At 34.3% G+C, this 20,692-nt stretch overlaps 1 protein-coding gene across 1 annotated transcript; it reads left to right on the top strand.

Moving 5' to 3' along the window:
* Positions 1-17,069: 17,069 nt before the first annotated feature.
* On the top strand, positions 17,070-20,692 carry MS3_00003725 (uncharacterized protein; the record flags this gene model as incomplete). Its single annotated transcript, XM_012944003.1, has 2 exons — positions 17,070-17,769; positions 19,920-20,692. 2 exons carry the CDS (start codon positions 17,070-17,072, stop codon positions 20,690-20,692), a joined length of 1,473 nt encoding a protein of 490 aa, XP_012799457.1.

Below are 20,692 nucleotides of genomic sequence, written 5' to 3'. Positions count from 1 at the left end.
GTCACTGAAAGGAGTACCAGAGAAGTACATTAACCTTATAAAGGCTCTCTACTCGAACACAACTGGTAGAGTGAGAGCTTATGGCGAACTGTCATCAGAATTGATTACCTCAAGTGGTGTTCGTCAGGGCTGCCCACTCTCTCCATTCTTATTCAACTTTGTCGTCGACGTACTTTTAGAGATAACACTCTCCTCATCTAAATTTGCAGGGGTTGAACTTCTACCAGGAGGTTCACTTGTTGACTTAGAATATGCAGATGACATAGTTTTATTTGGTGAAGACGCTGACAAAATGCAGAGTCTTCTGACCACTCTAAGCAACAATGCAAGCATGTTCGGGATGCGATTCTCTCTCTCGAAATGTAAAATGTTGCTTCAGGATTGGGTTACATCGACACCCGAACTAGTGATAGGGAGTGAAGTAGTTGAGTGTGTCGACCGCTTCACTTATCTTGGAAGTCTCATTAGCCCTTGTGGTCTGGTGTGTAACGAAATCTCAGCACGGATACAGAAGGCTCGACTAACTTATACCAACTTGCGTCATTTATGGCGTAGGCGAGATATCCGTCTATCAACCGAAGGACGTATTTACTGCGCAGCAGTTCGTTCCGTCCTACTTTATGGCAGTGAAACATGGCCGGTAAGAGTAGAGGATATCCGTAGGTTACTAGTATTCGATCATAGGTGTCTTCGAAACATTGCTCGTATATCATGGGACCATCGAGTAAGTAACACAGTTGTTAGGAAACGGGTACTAGGTAAGGATGGCAAATCAATTGATGAAGTAGTGAAACTTCATCAGTTGAGATGGCTGGGACACGTGTTACATATGCCCAACGACCGGCTGCCTCGACGTGGTATGTTCAGTGGTATAGGAGTAGGTTGGTAGAAAGCTAGGGGCGGCCAAACCAAAACGTGGCACAAGTCCATGAAGTCACTGACAAGTGGTCTGGGTGATGTTGGTAGGTGTAGACTACCTGGTTGGGGACCGCGAGATGATAGCAACCGATGGTTAGAGACTCTGAATGACATGGCTCAAAATCGTTTGCAATGGCGCAGGTGCATCCACTCTCTGTGTTCTCCCAAATTCTAATATTCTGAATTTTCTCATGTCCCTTTTTTCCTCTTTCCAAATTTATTTCACTGGATTATACTCTTTAAATAACATCTCCAAACCCTAATCTTCCCGATTACTGCTTATACTCTTATTACCTCTACCACTACGGGATTTGAATCGACAACTGCATCTCTGTGCTAATGTGGTGTGGCAACTCGAACTGATGTACGTACGTACGAAGTTCTACGTTGTTACTGACTGATTTTACAAATCACATATTGTAAAGAAAGGGGACAAATACTTATTTTGTTTAGGATTATATTAGAAGATTTAAGAAGGTCTTTGAATCATATTTGTTTCATCTGGAGGATCATTGAAAATCAAGTGACACTGAACAAATATTTTTTCTCCCCTTTAGTGACACCCGGGAAGTATACACGCCAACAAATATGCTCGATCCCATGTATGGGCTGTAGCAGTGAAACCTCTTAAGATTGTGCAAATAGGTTGAAATTGTTGTCCAGTGCTCGATATTGATCAACTCCTCTCCAACTGATAGAAACCTCACTTGACTTCAATGGTTTAAATATTTAGGTGTTTCAGTAGATTTCGCTAAGTTACGTAAAAAACTAATTTGTAATGTTTCTTTAAAAAAAATAAAATATATCGAGGTTCTACGACTCATCGTTTACTTATATTAAAAATGACCTTTATAACTGTTTAGTTCTAATAGTTTTGTGACATATGAAAGTCGTAGCTAACAGATTTATTCCATTTTAGACAACAAGAAAACATATAGTACATTTAGTCTTCGTCTAATTAAGATTACTAAATTTAGTATATAAATCTAAGTTGATACAAGTGTATGCACAAGATCTGTAATTGACGTCGTATAATACAGTTGTGAATTATCAAAAAGAGATGATTATGATTAAACGATAATATTAGTACACCAAACTTTTTGAATCTTTAATTTGTACGTGGTGTTTATATATCTGAGGAAACTTGCTATGATTAAGCGTGTAGGTAACAATATGCTAATTTTTTTCAATCAGTAAATGATCATTAAAGCACACTACAACTCCATCTTACAACGTTACTTTGAAACAGTATATTTTAAAAACTACAGTTTCATTCTTATAAAAAAAATGACGAAATGATCTTACTCATACATTAACACTATTGAATCCCAGCTCAGTGGTGTCGAGGTTAAGCGCCCGCGCTTGGGACCGAGAGGTCCTGGGTTCGATTCCTTCCCATGAGATTGTGAGTATGCACCGCTTAGGAGTACCATATTAGGAGAACTGGCCGTCCAGGTTTTCAGTGGTAATCTAGCTACTACCAGTTGGTGATCCAAAACTGAGAATTCTATGCTCCCCACAAATCCTCTATATTAAAAGATAATTGTTCATTGGTGAATTCCCTTATACTACTGTAGTTATGGGTTATAGCCAGTTATTATGGTATATTTTTAACATGGATATATACAGATTAATTAATAGATTATCGGTTGTGCGAAAAGATTCTCGTTAATTTCGAAGATGTTTTATTCTTGATTCGGATACTCGATTGTCAATCACCGAATTTATGTGTGCTAAGTCTGTTCTGCTTAACAGTGTTTAAGTGATTAATCAGTATCACTAGGTCTCAACACCTTCAATTTCCAACCAAAATTCGTTAGTTTTTTATGTGGTTGGTGAGTGATGTTACTTATTATTATGACCAGTTTTCTCACTATTTATTTGCCTTGGCAACTGTGGTCATCCCTCAAGGAAGTGTATAATAGTTCACGTGTTAAGAAATATCCACCGCAATCAATAATGTAATACTGATAGTAATGATAGCTGTTGATTATTAATTAGTAGTCAGGTCATTTTGAACTTCCTTAATCTGTTTCCAGATCATATTTATGAATGGATTGCATTTGAATTGCAAATTCTTCCAGTCGTGGGTGCGCGATGCTGAGTTGTCCCATACTAGGACGAAACGGCCATCCAATGCTTCCAGGTTTTCAATGGTGGTCTAACATCAGTTGCTTCATGATCTTAATCAAAAACTTAACAATCTCCATAACCCCATACTGATAATACTGTAATACTCTGTGATTTTGAAACTTGATCTATTAAGGTAGAAGATATATGTATACTGCAGGCTTTTGATCCTATTTCTCTTTGATTTGCTACCTGCATTTTGTGGAAATACCTACCATAGCAAATCGTTTGTAAATCTTCATCGACAGGTGGTTAGAATAAGTCGGAGTATAATGCTGGCCGGTGTAGGAGTAGGTTGGAAGAAAGCTTTATATGACCAAACCAGTAATTTAGAGGAAATCACTTGTCATACTCTTTTCTGAATCCTTTTTTTTAATAAAATGGCGTGATAATCAATGTAGTTGAATTACTAAATGATAGTATTTAGCGTATATACGATTAAATTTTCTAAAGATTAAAATACTTTTATTTGGTGGGTTTATGTATTTCATATTATCAAAAAGTCTTTAAGAATAATTGACACTATCAAATTTGAAGTCGTATTTATTTTATTATAACAAAAACCAAAATAAAAATTGTTTCATAGGAAAGATAGGACGTTTAAGAGCTAAATCAACAAATTACTTTTAATGCTCAATCATATGATTACTGATATAGTCAGTTTGAAACACAAATTGCTTTAAAATGATGACTTAAAGATTAGAACACCAGACTTTCGATCACCGAGATCGAATCTCTCTCTCTCTCTCTACTTACTTCAGACAACGATTGATTAACTCTGAAAATCAATATCAATACAGTAGAACTGTTTTGACATTTATATTAAAAATTCTGACTTTGGTGTTGGCTGACAGTTGTAGATATGCTGCTCTTGCTTCGCCGATTCGTGCATTCATATCTGCATCAGATCCACCGTACTCATCAACGATGCTGCTCAGATATGTATAGGTTTTTACATCTTCCAAAGCTTCTCCGTGAAGTGTGATTCGATTGGTGCATGTAGTGTTGTATCTTGCTTTTCCCTTTGTGTATGTTGAGACCTACTGCTGTTGAGGCTGCTGCTACACTGGTCGTCTTCTCCTGCATTTGTTGTTGCGTGTGCGATAGAAGATCCAGATCATATGTGAAGTCTAGATCGTCCAGCTGTATCCTAGCTGTCCACTGTATCCCATACTTCCTCCCGGATGTTGACGTCTCCATGCTCCAGTCGATCACCAGGAGAAAGAGAAAGGGTGAGAGTAAGCAACCTGGTCCGACCACGGGCTTTACTTCAAACGAATCTGCGAGCTGTCCTCCATTCGCGATTTCGCAGTTTAATCCATCATAGGAATTCCGTATGATATTGACTATCTTCTAAGGCACACCGCAGTATCGAAGAAGCCTTGATAGTGTTGTCTTGTCCACTCTATCGAATGCTTTCTCGTAGTCAATGAAGTTGATTTGAAGTGATGAATTTCATTTAATTGGTTGTTCTACAATGATCCATAGTGTTGCGATTTGGTCTGTACACGATCTATCCTTACGGAATCCAGCCTGGTGATCCCGAAGTTTGGCGTCTACGGAGTCCTTCATTCTGTTTGATAATACCCTGTTGAAGACTTTTCCCGGTATTGGGAGAAGAGTGATGCCCCTGTAGTTATCACACATGATCAGATCACCTTTCTTTGCTTTCTTGATCAGGTGTCCTTTTTTCCAATCTGTTGGTACTTGTTCTTCATCCCAAATCTTGCTGAAGAGTATGTGGAGAATCCTTGCAGTTGCTGCTACATCTGCTTTCAGTGCCTGTGCTGGAATGTTGTCTGGTCCTGATGCTTTACCACTCTTGATTTGTATGATGGCTATGCTTATCTCTTCAATTGTTGGTGGGTTAACATCGATTGGGAAGTCCGTGGCTGCCGCCTTGATGTCGAGCGGATTCAGTAAAGCTGGTCGATTCAAGAGTTCTTCGAAGTGTTCTATCCACCTGTCTCGTTGTTCTTCAATGTTGATGATTACCCTGCCTCCCTTGCTTTTCACTGGTCGTTCTGGTTTACGGTGATTTCCAGAGAGTTTCTTTGTTATGTCATACAGTTCTTTCATGTTTCCCTCTCTTGAAGCCTTTTCCGCCGTCATTGCTGAATCTTCCACATATTTACGTTTGTCAGTTCTGATGCTCCTCTTCACTTGCTTGTTTACTTCTGTGTATTCAGCTTGTGCCTTGGCTTTTTCTGCTTTTGTTCGGCTGGTATTGATTGCTGCCTTCTTTTTCCTTCTTTCTTGAATCTTTTCCAGTGTATTAACATTGATCCATACCTTGTCATGGTGCTTCTTGTGGCCCAGAACCTCATGACATGTTGGAGTGATTGCCTCTTTGATCCCCTTTCAGTTGCTCTCCATAATAGTTCCCTCTCCATTGAGTAGATCGTGAAAGGCCAGAAACCTATTGCTGAGGGCTGAGTTTGTCAGTATCCCGAAGAAAAGCTGTATCAAACTTTTGTGATGTCCTCCCCGTTGTCCAGTTCTTCTTGAGTTTCAGTCTCATCTTGGCGACTAGCAAGCGATGATCTGAGGTTATATCAGCTCCTATCTTGGTTATCACATCATCCATCGTCCTTCTGAACTTTTCGTTGATGCAGATATGGTCGATTTAGTTCTGCGTAGTGTGATCCGGTGAAATCCGTATGGTTTTGTGTATGTGTATATGTGGGAATATGGTTCTGCCTATGATCAGTTTGTTGAAGGCATATAGGTTTACAAATCTCTCACTATTTTCGTTTCTTTCTTCCAGTTCATGTCGTCCCATGATGTCTTCATATCCGGTGTTTTCCATTCCAACCTTAGCATTTAGTTCTCCCATCAGAATGGCCAAGTCCTTTTTTGGGCATTTCTCAACGATTGACTAAAGCCTATCATAGAACTGATTTTTAACATCTTCATTGTAATCTTTGGTAGGCACATAGCATTGGATGACGTTCATTGTAATTTCCTCTTTCGTTGTTTAGAAGGAGGCTTTGATGATCCTTGGTCCATGAGATTCCCATCATATAAGTACTTTTTTTGGATAGAATCAGTGAAACTCTGTGTATATGAAACATTTACTTCTCCATGCCCGGAGTATAACAGTAGCTCTCCTGAAGATAGTCATTGTTATCCAATCTGCATCCAACGTGTTTCACTGGTCCCAAGCACCTCCAGGTTGTATCTCCTCATTTCTGCAGCAATTTGGAAGACTATCCCGGTCTCCCACATTGTACGAACATTCCATGTATTTAATTAATGGTTGCCCTGGTTGTCAGAAGGGGCATCAGCATCGTGACTTCCAAAGGAACTCAGTTTTCATCATGAAACGTCATAACTCTTCTAAAAGAAGACATTCTAACTTCCAGGGCAGAGTTTAAATGGTCTGAATTATTTTTTTGGCTAGCGTTTTTAGCGAGTTAGTTTTCTATAGGATGGGGTCCCTAACCCTATGCCCAACCCTCCTCCTTTATCCAGGCTTGGGGCTGGAAGTATCCCCAGAGAGGCTCCAGGCGGAGTCATTCATAAAATTAGGAAATCTAGTACTCGCTATTGTGGAACTTGGGAATCACACGGCACATGTGAAGAACATAAGGATGATAGATGTGGGATTATCTGACACAAAAAATAAATGAAAATGATATCTGAATACACAAATTTTTTAATGGATCATTTACACTGATTAACAGTTAGATTTATATGAATTATGTAGTACATGAGATTAGTCAATCGATAACTTATTGTATGAACATAAAATCTAATGTTTTTAATTTACTTAATTACATAATTACTCCTTTTTAAAATGTGAAACATGTCATTAAACAGTTTGAAACAAATCAATTATGTATGTCATTTTCACTCCAATCTATAAAGTTCTTGCTCATTATTTCACATTTGATAATTGTTACATCCTCTAATGAAGATTAAATTATAGGTAACTTTTGAGAACTATTTATGGACTAATATTATACGTATATTCTTATTGTATAACTAGTCAGTAACTAGATTCCGTATATCTATATTCCTTTTATTATAAGCTTTATTTTGACCCAGTTTATTAATTACAGTCTCTCACGTTCACAGTCATTTTTTGTTTTGATATTGTATGAATTTTATTTCCTATTTTATGATGTGATGTGGTCTGTTCGGCTGATAATGTAAACCAAATATGTTTGAAATTTTGAAAAGAGCAAGAACAAACATTCTAGCAGAATAGCATGAATTCATTTTTATTTCGTTGGTTCTCGTCAGCTGCTTACAACCTGTGATATTTAAAATCATAATTAATGGGTTTAAATTACTTACATAAACGAGTTTGATTGGAAGTTATATTAAAGACATATTGATATAGTATAGCAAGGGTGTAAATAAATTTAATAGACTGAATATTGTAAATATATACCTTATGTGATGAAAGAACATTGTGACAACAGATAAAACGGTTAGAAACAAATAAACCTTGTTAGGAATAAAATGAGTAGAGTTCAGTTGATAAAATAAGATAGTTGGAATAAATGATTTGCATATTGTCGTTCTGGTCTCAACTGGACGAGCTAGGCAAACTAAAGGATCAATAAGGATTCTAGACTGTTCATACCGATCGAACGTCATTGTTTCGGCACATTACTAAGATTGTATAAGTCGTGTTCCGATTGACAGACTAGTCATGTGATAATTAAATGGGCTTAAAGACAACAATAATATTGTTTTCTTATCTTAGCGATAAGATAAATCTTCAGTTTATGATTCAAAGTAGTGAACCAATGAATTCCACGCTTTATAATTCATCGATCTCAATTACAGTCAAATTCCTTAGTTATAATGTTTGAGATGATTGTTTTGTTTATGGTTGAATATTATCGTTTATTTAATTTAATATACTGTTTTCATTAAATATAAATAGACGCTATATGTGGTTTACAGTTGATCAATCCATATTGTCAGTTGTTTTACTCTTGTCAAAAGATTGTGTGATTTTTTTTAAAAACCATCAATATCAATTCTACACGATAATTCACTGTTGAATTAAGCATAGATTTAAACATTAATTGGTCTGTTACTATTCTAGGTTGGCAGTAAAGTATTGATCGTTAAAAGATAATGAAAAAGATATCATATTTGTACTTGTTTTTGTTTTAATTATTATTGTAACTAGAAATTGCTAGTAGAGTAATGCTGAATTTTGACTTACATATGAGTTAAATTAGTAAGCATTAGTTCATATAGTTCAGTCATTTTGTTTATTTCAGTTCTTACAGTAAATTGATATAAACAAATCTCAATATAATTCTGTGTGTGTACATCTAAAACATGGGCATATATGTAATTATTATAAATAACGACTTATTTAATTATGACTAATTCAAATAATTGATATCCAACTAGGAATTTTAGGTGCTAATATGACATCATAACAATTAGATGATTTAATACATTAGCTAACCGACCTGTTGGTAAATATAGATAGAATGGAAAACACTAGTCTTAGGGTTGGTTCAAAAAAATGTTCTTTTGATGGTGTTTCAAACTTTCCAACATAATACATCTGCTGATATCTTGAAGAGAATGATATTCATCTACAAAAATCATTGGAAAATATTCACCAATTAAACTTTTAGCAATCTGTCAGTTTATAAGTGATTTAATATGATCGCACTTGATGGTCACGATGTAATAACCAATGTTGTGTTTTCCAGGCGTTCGTGATAGTCAGGTCCCTTTGTAGTGAACGCACACTCAGGTAGAGATAACAATATGGTGCTCTCGTAAAATATGAAAACCATATATCAAATACATAATTCGCACATCTTTCAGTTGTCCTTTACATGCTTCACGATTCTTTCAACTCCGTTTTTATTACAATTGCTTTCTTTTTCTCTTTCTGTTTTCTTCAACTGAATATCTTTAATCTTTTGTTGGTATGTATTCCACTTCCTATTGGCGCCTTACATTACTTGTATCTGTCAACAGAAGTAGCATGCACTATCAACGGAGTTAAATGAACCAACATTGTAATGTGAATTGTTTAACATAAGATAATTGTAGGCAACTAGCAGGAAGGCCTCAATTTAAGTATCATATTGGATACCAAGTATCACCAAGGTACATGGACAACATGCTTTCTTATATTTCGTCAAACATATGTGTGACGTCCATAGTGTCTAGCATAAACTTTTTCAGAGGAATAATCAACATATAACGCCTATGAGGATAAACTGAAGCACATAAGGGACCGTGCGAGGCGTGTTCAGTAAATTTTGTGTACTAGTGATGGATGCCTGTTGCTTTATGAAAAACTCCTTCATATTTTCTCAGGATTTTTTGAGCTATGAAAAAAGAGGCAGGATAAGTGTATTATCATGAGTGTGAATATTTTGAAAGCTCTGACATTTGTGAACCTTTAAATAGATAAAAAAACAGACGGGCTATATAAAGAGCCTATGTTGTACCCCAAGCAGATTTGTGGGTGCTTATTGATGAGAAATAAAACAACGGCCAAGTAATAGGTTGCTTCCAGTGATTTTCTGGCTAAGACCATTCCATCATATATTGTCAATATATTTGCATCCGTATCAGTCAGAAAAACATTCAAGGATAAGTAAAGACACAATATCAAGTTATTTTTTAGAGTTGCTTTAGAATAAACAGTTCCCTAAATTCTATCAATATTGTAATCAATATTTGTTCGTAAAATAAATAACTCTGAGCCGGAAGTTTTTTATTAATCAAGAAAACAATCAACAGAGTGATATAAAATAAAAGAAAAACATCATGGATTAAATTTTGTCAACAATAATTGTGGATGAAAGTAATTACAAGAGTTTATGTATGTGCTTTGTGAACGAGGCAAATAATGATTGGTCGTTCGCTTAGTTAGACTGGTAGATAGTCTCACAGATTTTAGATGAGTTATATATTTTTTGATTGAGATCATGAACCGATTGATGTTATACCATCACAATTGAAAACCTGGAAGCACTGGACGGCCGGTTCGTCCTATTGTGGGACTCCTCAGCAGGGCGCATCCACGATCCCGCGAGCGGGATTCGAACCCAGGGCCTTCGGTCTCGCGCGCGATTTCGTGGATTGGTTGATGTTAGAAACTGTCACCATTGGATACCGGCTCAGTGGTCCAGTTGGTTAAGCGTTCGCGCGCGAGACCGAAGGCCCTGGGTTCGAATCCCGCTCGCGGGATCGTGGATGCGCACTGCTGAGGAGTCCCACAATAGGGCGAACCGGCCGTCCAGTGCTTCCAGGTTTTCAATTGTGATGGTATAACATCAATCGGTTCATGATCTCAATCAAAAACTTAATAATCTCCACAACCCCTATACTAGTTATATATTTGCCGACCCTTATTATTATTATTATTGTGACTGTTGTCGGTTTTTTGGTGTGGAAATATGATTTGTTCTAGTCAAGCTAGTCACATGTTCTTGATCTGAGTTGTGTTGAAGTTCTGTGGAATAGACACTAGAAGGATATCTAGTGTAGATATTCGTCTAAGGTAAATTAACGTCTTATTCGTGTAGACAGGAAAACTGAGCGTTACAGCAGTATGGGAAATTATCTTACATATGAATGTTAACTTTCTCCGTTCATATCTATCTATAGTTATTCAATACTACTATACAGTTGGGAATGCATATTTGAAATTAAATGAATTTTAGGTGTATGCCATCTTCTAAGTATGAAATTACCAGAGTTATTAATAGATAGATTGATATATTTAATCAAAAGATTAGCTAAAATAATGTGCGGTGTAGAATATAGTTATGGGTAGCACAAAAGTAGCTTTATCACAGATTAATATTAGCCGGCTATTCGTTAAATATTAGAAAGCGCTGATTAATTCATTCAAATTTATTTGAACACTGATAACAGATAATCATCACTCTGTGTAGGAATGAATTCATTTGATGCCAATTGGTGAAAAACAATAAACTTTAAAGTAGGTAGATTTTACATCTAACAGAATATCACCTCAATATTCATCGTATTTATGTTATAACTTGTGCTCTGTGTCCTATTAATATATAACGTAATGATCACGCCAACTAGAGAACAGTAATTTATCGATCAGACCAATGACGCATACAACAAGTACGAGCAGTCTAGAGTCTTTAGCGATCCTGCTTCCCCGCCTACCCTGTCTGTTAAGTCTAGAACACCAATCTCAACCTCTGCGATATGAATCATGTATTTCAAACATACTAGGTTTATATACAAACCAAACAGACCACATCATATCATAAAATAGAAAATACACATTTGTACAAGACCTAGCCAAAAGCGGCTGTGAATGTGGGAGACAGTAATTAATAAACTGAGCATAACTCAAGAACGGTTTATTGTATAGTAATAGTTCATAGGTCAAAATAAAGCTTATAATAAAAGAAATATGAATATACATAATTTAGTTACTTAATAATTATATAATAAAAGTATATGTATAGTATTAGTCCAGAAATAGATTCCAACAGTTACCATTCATTATTCTTATCGGGATATAACAGTTTACATGAACTGTCTAAAATTATTGAATAAATGTATAAACTGTGAAATCAAGTTGACTTAGTATCAAAATAAAATCCGGTCATTTCAAATAATATTTGATGTAGCAGTCGTCTATTATTATGATTAATTTACTCAAGTTAAAAGTACCAACTTTTAGATTTCATGAAACCTTAACCACTAGATATCAAGATTATGAATTAATATTACTTTATAAATACAAAATTAGAACAACACATATAAGCGAACAATTGTTTTCAATTAGATCGTCCAACGAATGAGTGAACATCTACCAGCTTGGTTTATAAAGGGCCAGATAAAAACATTTCGCAGTTCTATCTTGGCACATCTTATTGATAGCGGTCATGCTGTAGATAAATCGAAATCATTTCGAGTGATCTAGCTTATACCTCTTTAATCTCCCAACGGAGTTCGTTCCCGCATCCTACATATATCTGAAGCCATAGGAATTCGTACATATAACCCTAATTTATGTGTACAGAAGAAATCCGTAACCCCCGTATCCCTTCCATGGTCAGTTATAACTTAACAAACGATTTTTTATTTATATTTTTGTTATTATTACTATTTATTTTACTCTATTTTTGTTATTATTAACCTTATTTTCACGTCCTGTATTTGTTCGTAATTTTCCGCCTCTTTCATCTTGTATTCTTCACTATCTAGTTATTTACACACTTCTTATTACGTAGTGATTTTAATGTTTTGTGATGACTATTCCAAGTCTTTTTACCCACGTTTGACTTTCTATTTCCAACGTTCAACTATTGATAAGACTTTTGTTATCATGTTTTATCATTCTTATTACTATCAGTACACCTGTCTTCCTACCATCAACTTGTATTTCTATTTATTATGTGTGGTGACCTATTCTATTTCATTTTGATTATTCACCCATATTGCCTTGATTGGTTTACATTTTCGTATAAATATTCCTGTATATTAGAGCCTGATGACGATCTAATTGAAAACAATTGTTCGCTTATATGTGTTGTTCTAATTTTCACAATGGGAATCTTTAATATTCTAAATACAAAATTATAAACTACAATAGAATCAGTTTACTTCACACAAAAAAACACTAAAAGTAACGAAATCAATAGTTATAAATATATAGCTAATTATGTAACTGAGACTCTTTAACAAAAAAAATATGAAAAATCAATGTTTAAATCATTATTGATAATTCGTTTCATGAAAACAACAATAATTCTGTATGACAAATTGTTGATGTTTTCTATATTTTGTAGAGTAACATACATATTAACTAATACTGAAAACACATGATTATAGTGGAACACGTTCATAGTAAAACTTTGTATTTTCCAATTTCTTTCACCTTAATTCTTTGCTTAAACATGTTTTTTTTTAAAAAAGAAGAACAAGTAGTACGAAAAAGAACTATCATATTACTCGTTGAATAAAAAAACAATATAGATTTTGTGTAGAATACTGCTATTGAATATCAAGAGATATTACTAAATATTTAACTCGAACCTCATTATGTATGGTGAACTTTACCAGCTACAAACCCAAAGTTAAGGATGCCGGCTCAGTGGTCTAGTTGGTTAAGCGCCTGGCGCAAGACTGATAGGTCCTGTGTTCGAATCCCGCGAGGCGGGTTCGTGGATGCGCACTGCTAGGGAGTTCCATAATAGGACAATCTCCACAAAACCCTTTCTGATATTAAGTGCTTATCTTATTTTTATTTTGTAAGCTATCACTCATGTAAAACGTTCCTTTTTATCATTTGATTTTCACTCTTTTCTGCTTATGATCAAATATGATAACATTACCTGATTAATACCCCTTTCTTCTTCATGGACAATAAATTAGCCGTAAATATGTCGTTTGAATAAAGCGTTTTGAGGAGCTTTGTGTTAATATCGTTATGTTCCATAATATCAAATATCTTTAATCTCAACAATGACTACATGTTAGAATAGCATTTTTAAACAGTAATATCGCTATTTTTAGCATGAAATCAATCTTCAACCATTCAGTCTCTTTTCTTTCTGTCGTGTAGGAGATTTCAGTTCAATCGGAATATTAATTCTGTCATCAATATTTTTTACTTTGTTTTATTTTAAAATATAGTAAGTCATTGAGTATTTACATTTCGTCAATATGAAAAGACATACCGAACTTTCAAATGTTCATAATTAATAGTAATATGAAAAACGAACAACGTTAGCCATGAAATCAATTCTACGGTTATCAGTTCCATAGTTATTCAGAGAAATATTAAGAGAACCTACATGACTGCTTACTTACGCCTGTTATCCCTTGTCGAGGAGCATAGGCTGTCGACCAGAATTCACCATCGAACTCTCTCCTGGGTAACCCGTTCCACTTGTTTCCAGTTGCTATTCCTTCTTTTGTTGTCTACTTACAATTTCCGACATAATGTGTTCCTTGATCTTCCTCTTTTCCTTTTCTCTTCAGGACTCCAGGTTAGTGTCTACCTCATGATTCAGTCTAATGATTTCAACAATATATGCCCTATCCATCTCTAGCTTCCTCTTCAATTTTTCGCTTCATCCGGAGGGTGATTTGTTCTTTTCCATAGTAGGTTGTCGCGGATGATATCCGATCAGCAGACACTGAATATCTCGCACAGAAAATAGTTCATTGTTGTAACGTCGGTGTGAGAGCTCTCCAAGTTTTAGCTCTGTAGAGACCTACATGAAGTGACCATATATCCACTTCATGCATTATCAAGATCAAAATAGTAAAATCATTCATTTAAATGTTACTGTGTTAATAAATATAAAAACCATCATCAAATTCAATATTATCTCCATCTTAATTTAAAACACTACTATCTAACTAATATTCCACCACAGTAGTGATTCAGTCCGCCTAAAAAGGATTACTTTGTCAATTGACAAAAAAACAAATACGGCATACACTAAAGATGAGTGTGCAAATAAGAGTTTAATCTAATCCTTTTTATTACGGTGGTTTGTCCTAATCTCTGATGACCAAAGTTGTGTTCTTTATTGTTATGAATTTAAGTTGCAGTCGTCTTTTACCCTGTGCTAATTGTTGTGTCCTTGACTCAAGATCAAAATAGTAAATATTCATTTAAATGTTACTGTGTTAATAAATATAAAAACCATCATCAAATTCAATATTATCTCCCCTCTTAATTTAAACACTACTGTCTAACTAATATTCCACCACAGTAGTCATTCAGTCCGCCTAAAAAGGATTACTTTGTCAATTGACAATAAAACAAATACGGCATACACTAAAGATGAGTGTGCAAATAAGAGTTTAATCTAATCCTTTTATTACGGTGGTTTGTCCTCATCTCTGATGACCAAAGTTGTGTTCTTTATATATTTAGGTAGGAAGACTCGTATTACACATGTTCAAATTATGAAAAGCAATCAGTCCACATAAGAGTATATGCTTTAAATTATAAATCGGTCACACTAATATCCTTGAAAAAAATTATGTATTGTAAGCTAGTGTGGTATGTGCTGATGACAATGTTATTGGCCAATGAATTTGGATCAATAAATGTCTTGGATTGTATTGGATACACCGCCTTGTGCTTTAACCCATTTTTAAGTTACCTGTTATTTCATTGTTGAGATGTGCTGTATTATAAGAACGAGCTTGAGTGACACTGACGACCAGCCCTGACAAAATTTATCCCTCTTTTAGCTGATCAGAAGACAATCACTACAAAATAATCAAATTACAAGTGTATATATCACTTACATGGTTAATGATTTACTAGGATCTGAATGTTTTTTCTTTCATATAACGATGCATATGAATTCACCTCTATGAATCAAAACCACTTTTCTTTTAAAACTTTTACAGAGAACCAAATAGTTTTTCCGACCAACACACAATTTCCATGTCACTTATATGGAAGCATGTCAGAGGATCTATGAAATGCGACCTATAGATAACAACTTCGTGGCTTCATGAGAATATGGAAATTCATTTGTTTTCTCTCTAGTTGACCCTGTAGATTATTTTTGGAGAAACATATATCTTTAAAAACAGATCACATTAGGTACCTTTCAAAATGGCTTCATCACCGGGTTCAATTCATTATTTTAAACATCTATCACTGCAAAACGAAATAAACATTTACATTGATCTCTATTCATTGTCCTCAGTTGTGTAAAATAATCCAAAACATTATAAGCATTATACTGAAACATTTTCATCATCACACTGTTGATACTACGCATGTTATCTTCATGTATGTAACATAATCTTAACAATCTTGACCTTCAACTTCTACCTGTTTGTCCTCATAATACAATTGTATATGGCGGAATTAAATAATAACGTATGTACAGATAAGACCTATCAGTCATCTCTTCACAAACGAAATACTTAGTTACGCCTGGCAAATTTTTGGAGCATAACCATGTCAACTTTCTGGTACCCTCATATGTGGTTGTGTATATTAAAATTGACTGACTTCTTCAGTTAACCTATTTGGCAGAAAGACAGTGTTATCTTAGTCCCCAAATATTTCCCTCTTGTATATGTCGTCATGCTTGTGCATGTATGATTGACTGCTATCTTCAGCTTACTCATTTTTTTCTTTTATTTAGTTGAATATTAGTTATTCAAATCGCTTGATAATTCGACTGACATCTTATATATTTACTGACTAAACTACATTAATTAATTCATCTCGCTCATCGTATGCTTTTTAATCGTTTGGCTTGAATGAACTGTCGTTGTAATTTTGCTTCCCCTTCTGAAAAATGTACACCTTTGGGAGTTACAGTAATAACAGTTGTCAGGTCGGTTAATTTACAAAGTATTGGAACCGTCTTGAAGATATACCTCAATAATTTAAATATCGAAACTACTTTTAAATATTTACAAAGTTCCTTATATTGTAATACAATATAACACTAGAGAATAGAAATTCCGTTTAGTGAATTCAATGACTTATCTATAATCTATGTTAAGAGTGACTAAGAGTGAACATTGCCGATAGCGGCCTCAATCTCAAAATAAAAAAAGAAAAGTAATTACACTGAAAACTTTTTTAAATGGTTTGCTATCTGGTGATCATATTCGTGAGAAAATTCCCGACGGATCGCTCATGTGCCTAACTATATGAAATGAACGTAGCTAAGTTTCTTATGTTGCCTGATTGCAAGCGAATTGAATTAACATTTCGAACTATATTTTATTATAAAAATACTATATTTCCCCAAAGTAATTTCAAATCAATTCACCTCTGAACCCACTTGTACGTATTTGTGTTTGGTCTTACGATGAGTATGGAATCTAATGACAGGCCATAGTTTCCTTCCTCTGATATAAACTTTAGGTAAATAGAATTATATTTAACTGAATTAAACATCTCATCGTTTATAAACTAGAACTTTATCACATGATTTGTATTGATTGCGCCGACATCAAACTAATAAATCCATAATTTCCTGATTCTATTTAACATTATTATTATCAAACGCAAATAACAGTTATACATTTAAATGAATAGACTAATTGCTTTACTCTTTTCGTTTGTTATAAATTTCTATTTATCAGAGATGAAAGATGATTACGAAAATTCTACACACATGGATAATAATATATCAGCATGGAATCGAAAATTGAATGAAGTTATTTCTACCGATCTATCAAGTAAAACTTGGGAAGGTCCATTTTATTATGATGTATTCATTGGCAGTATTATTACTTTACCATGTATAATAAATGACAGTAAAATTGAAAACATTTACATTGCAAGGAATACCACAACTAATAAAGAGAAATCATGGGCATTATTATGGATTCATAATACATGGACAAATGTTATTGATCCTTGGTTAGGTGATGGGAGACGCAGTTACAATCCATTAGATAATAATCGTTGGGAAATACACAACACTGATTTATCAATAAGTCAAGCATATTTGTCAATTATAGATATTGATCCAACTGATGTTGGAGTTTATGCATGTGTTCTGGTTACCTATCCAATTCAATTTGGTTATTCACCAGTTGATTTAAAACAAACTCAACTATTAAGTATTCATATGGTACGAGTTCACTCTAACTTTATAGTAGCACCAGAATGCCAAGATGATGATGATTTGGAGAATGGAAATTATTGTAAAACTGGATTTGAACCATGGAGATTTAATGTTTATTATCCAATTGATGGATGGGCAAACAGTATCTTATTCCATGGTAGGCCAAGCCTATAAATGGTTATTAAAATGTATTCATTATTTTAGTGAATTTGGATTGTGGTTAGGAGTGCAGTCTAAGAAATGCATTTTTCCTGGCTTGCGATTCGTCTGTTGGCAGGACGTCCATTTTAGTGTTGATGTTCACTTTGAGATTCGATCCCGGAAGTTGCCATTTCAAATGTCAATAAATTACTCATCAAGATACTAAGTCCACATAGTCATTAGCTTGTCCAATTGGTGTAAATTTAATTACAAGGGTATTTGTTTTCCCACTTTTGACAGGAAAAACTGCAATTTATTAGTCTCTATTGCCATATGTGCATCCTGAACAGATAGCCTAGAGATTATCAGTCGCATAAAATAGTTATCGTTCATTTAAAAATAACTCAGTGAATTTGAAACAAATAAATCCACATAGAATCCGAGTATTTCAAAACAATGGTGACTATGATATCAAGACTACGATCAAGTCACAACTTCACGTTTGTTTGTACATATCAATAAGCACGGTGTGAATTGGATTACAGAATTTAATACAGTCGTTTAAAAATTTGTAGATTTAAGGGATTGGTCTTTTTGCCTTTTTTTGTAACATCCTGATATTTTATTCATAGCTCTCATGACGCGCGATGTCTCATGCTGATATTAATACACAAACATCATATATGCAAATGTCAAGCCAGCTACTAAGTGAAACGATTAAGAGTGGCCCATAACATGCACTTATCATTTAAAATATTTTTGATTGATGCAGCGTGGGCTTCTCATTTGGTCAATTTCGATTAACCCATTGTATCAATAGCAATTTGCGTATTCATAAAAGTTTTACACGGATAATTTATTTATGATGGGAAAGAGATGTTCACCCTCAATTTATGAGACTATTACTGACATTCAATAAGACAGAATTAAACAAACCAAATCAAAATTAATTATTGTATCATTATGTTTTGAATTATTAATAATAAAAGGGTTCTATAAGAGAAATCAAAAATAATACTTTTGTTAATTAGTGATTTTTCTCAACTTGGAATGGAAACTGAATGCAACAGTAGTTGGAATCAATAACGACAAAATAGAAAGATTTGAATGAGAGAATTTTAAACACAATCCGCACTAGGACCTAAAACCACCCAGAGAACCAATGAAAGAAACAAAACGAGAACGCTCAGATCTGTCCCGTCCTAGTGAGGGATTCATCAACTGGCGGACTTAATTTACCAACAGATGAGTTTCCCGATGAATAAGTTTCTATCCCATCACACATACAGTCTCGGTAGGGCTATAATCAAAACAGGTAAATAATAGATATTGGCAATAATTGTTTCTAAAATGCAAATAAATACGATTAGTACAAAAACGCAAAATAGTACTTAATTACAAAAGGAACTATAGCCACACGCCCACCGAATGGGATTAGGGACACAATAAAATGAATCCATGAAAGGATTACTCATGTTTAATAAAGGGCTGGTACATTTTTCTAATTGAGATTTAAATTAAAAAGGGCAATAATCAATAACTAATCTGAGGTTAAATGAGTTTTAAATACCAGGCGTTTAGCAGAAAGATTATTAATTGCTTCACAGTTGTTCATCGAGATTAACATCAACTATTCTGTATTCCATAATTTTCATTAGTTTCCCAGTTGACAGCAATTTGTGACGAAAATGAACTTTAGGATGTACTTCCTAACATAATAACGGGGGAAATGATATAAAATCAAACAGAAGTCATGAGAGAAATATCCTATAACGTACACACCTATCAAATTGAATAGCTAAATCCAAAGGGTAGGAAGGCGTTTTAAAAAGTGCTTAACCAAATTTGTGTTAGCCTTCAGCAGTAAAAAGTAAACTAACCATCTCTTCATTTCTTTCAGGTAATGACAATATTCACATGTAATGATTGGTCATAAGGATGCTGGAGAGACATGCACAAAACGTATTTAAAGCGCTTTTCAGTACAAATTATGTTAAAAATAACAAATCATTTCAAAGACAGTAGGGTATTCGACAGGAGAAAGATATTCACGGATAGTTAGTGTCCAAAATTATAAAACAGGGATAAATGAAAATTATTTTTGAATTGATTTTTTTTCATATATTTTCAGTATCTGACCTTTCTTACTTTTATTGGAAATTTCAGCTCCATGTAATGCAGATATTTTTCTAACAGCTGTAACAATGAATAATGTAGATCCGACATTTTGGAGTATTGGTTGGAAATTCATACCATATGGTCAAAGTGATGATACAAAGGTTGTTGAAATGAATGAAAACTCTAATATTCAACTGTTACAACCATCTTATAGATGTCTTGAAAATTCTCCCATTAATCTATCATTTGTTAAATTCAATGAAAATGTAACTAATCTAGATAAGCATAATTTATTAACAAATCAGATTCATGCATCAACCTATTGGAAGGCTCATTGGCTTGTTTTAAATAGTTCCATGAAACAGAAATCAGGAGCATGGCAGTGTTGGGTTCAAAGATCAATTCATGAAAATCACGCATTCACAACTGGCATTCCCCATATTCGTTGGTTAACAAATGAAGTACACGTGAAAATTATACCTAGAAAATATACTTATCAATTGGAGCTAATAATCGAATTATGGCGTATTATTGCCTTAATTATGGCTCCATTAGATATTTGTCTGTTATTCATACTATTCACTGTTGGGTGGTATTTAGCCCATTATCATGAAAGCACGTCTAAGTCGAGGGGGAAATCAAATAACCTACGCAATGTAAAAGAAAGTTCAACACAATTCATTCAAGAGCAGCAAAATTCTGATGAATCTGAACAAATATTTATACCAACTCAGTATGTAGATGAATTTCTTCGAAACTCTGGTATTAAATCGTACAAAGAATATGTTATTCGTAGAAATAAGAAAAGGACCGTTAAATAA

Source organism: Schistosoma haematobium, chromosome ZW (assembly GCF_000699445.3).
Source record: "Schistosoma haematobium chromosome ZW, whole genome shotgun sequence".
Classification (NCBI taxonomy): domain Eukaryota; kingdom Metazoa; phylum Platyhelminthes; class Trematoda; order Strigeidida; family Schistosomatidae; genus Schistosoma; species Schistosoma haematobium.
The sequence above is the reverse complement of the archived record's forward strand: the minus strand, read 5'-3'. Positions and strand labels throughout refer to the sequence as shown.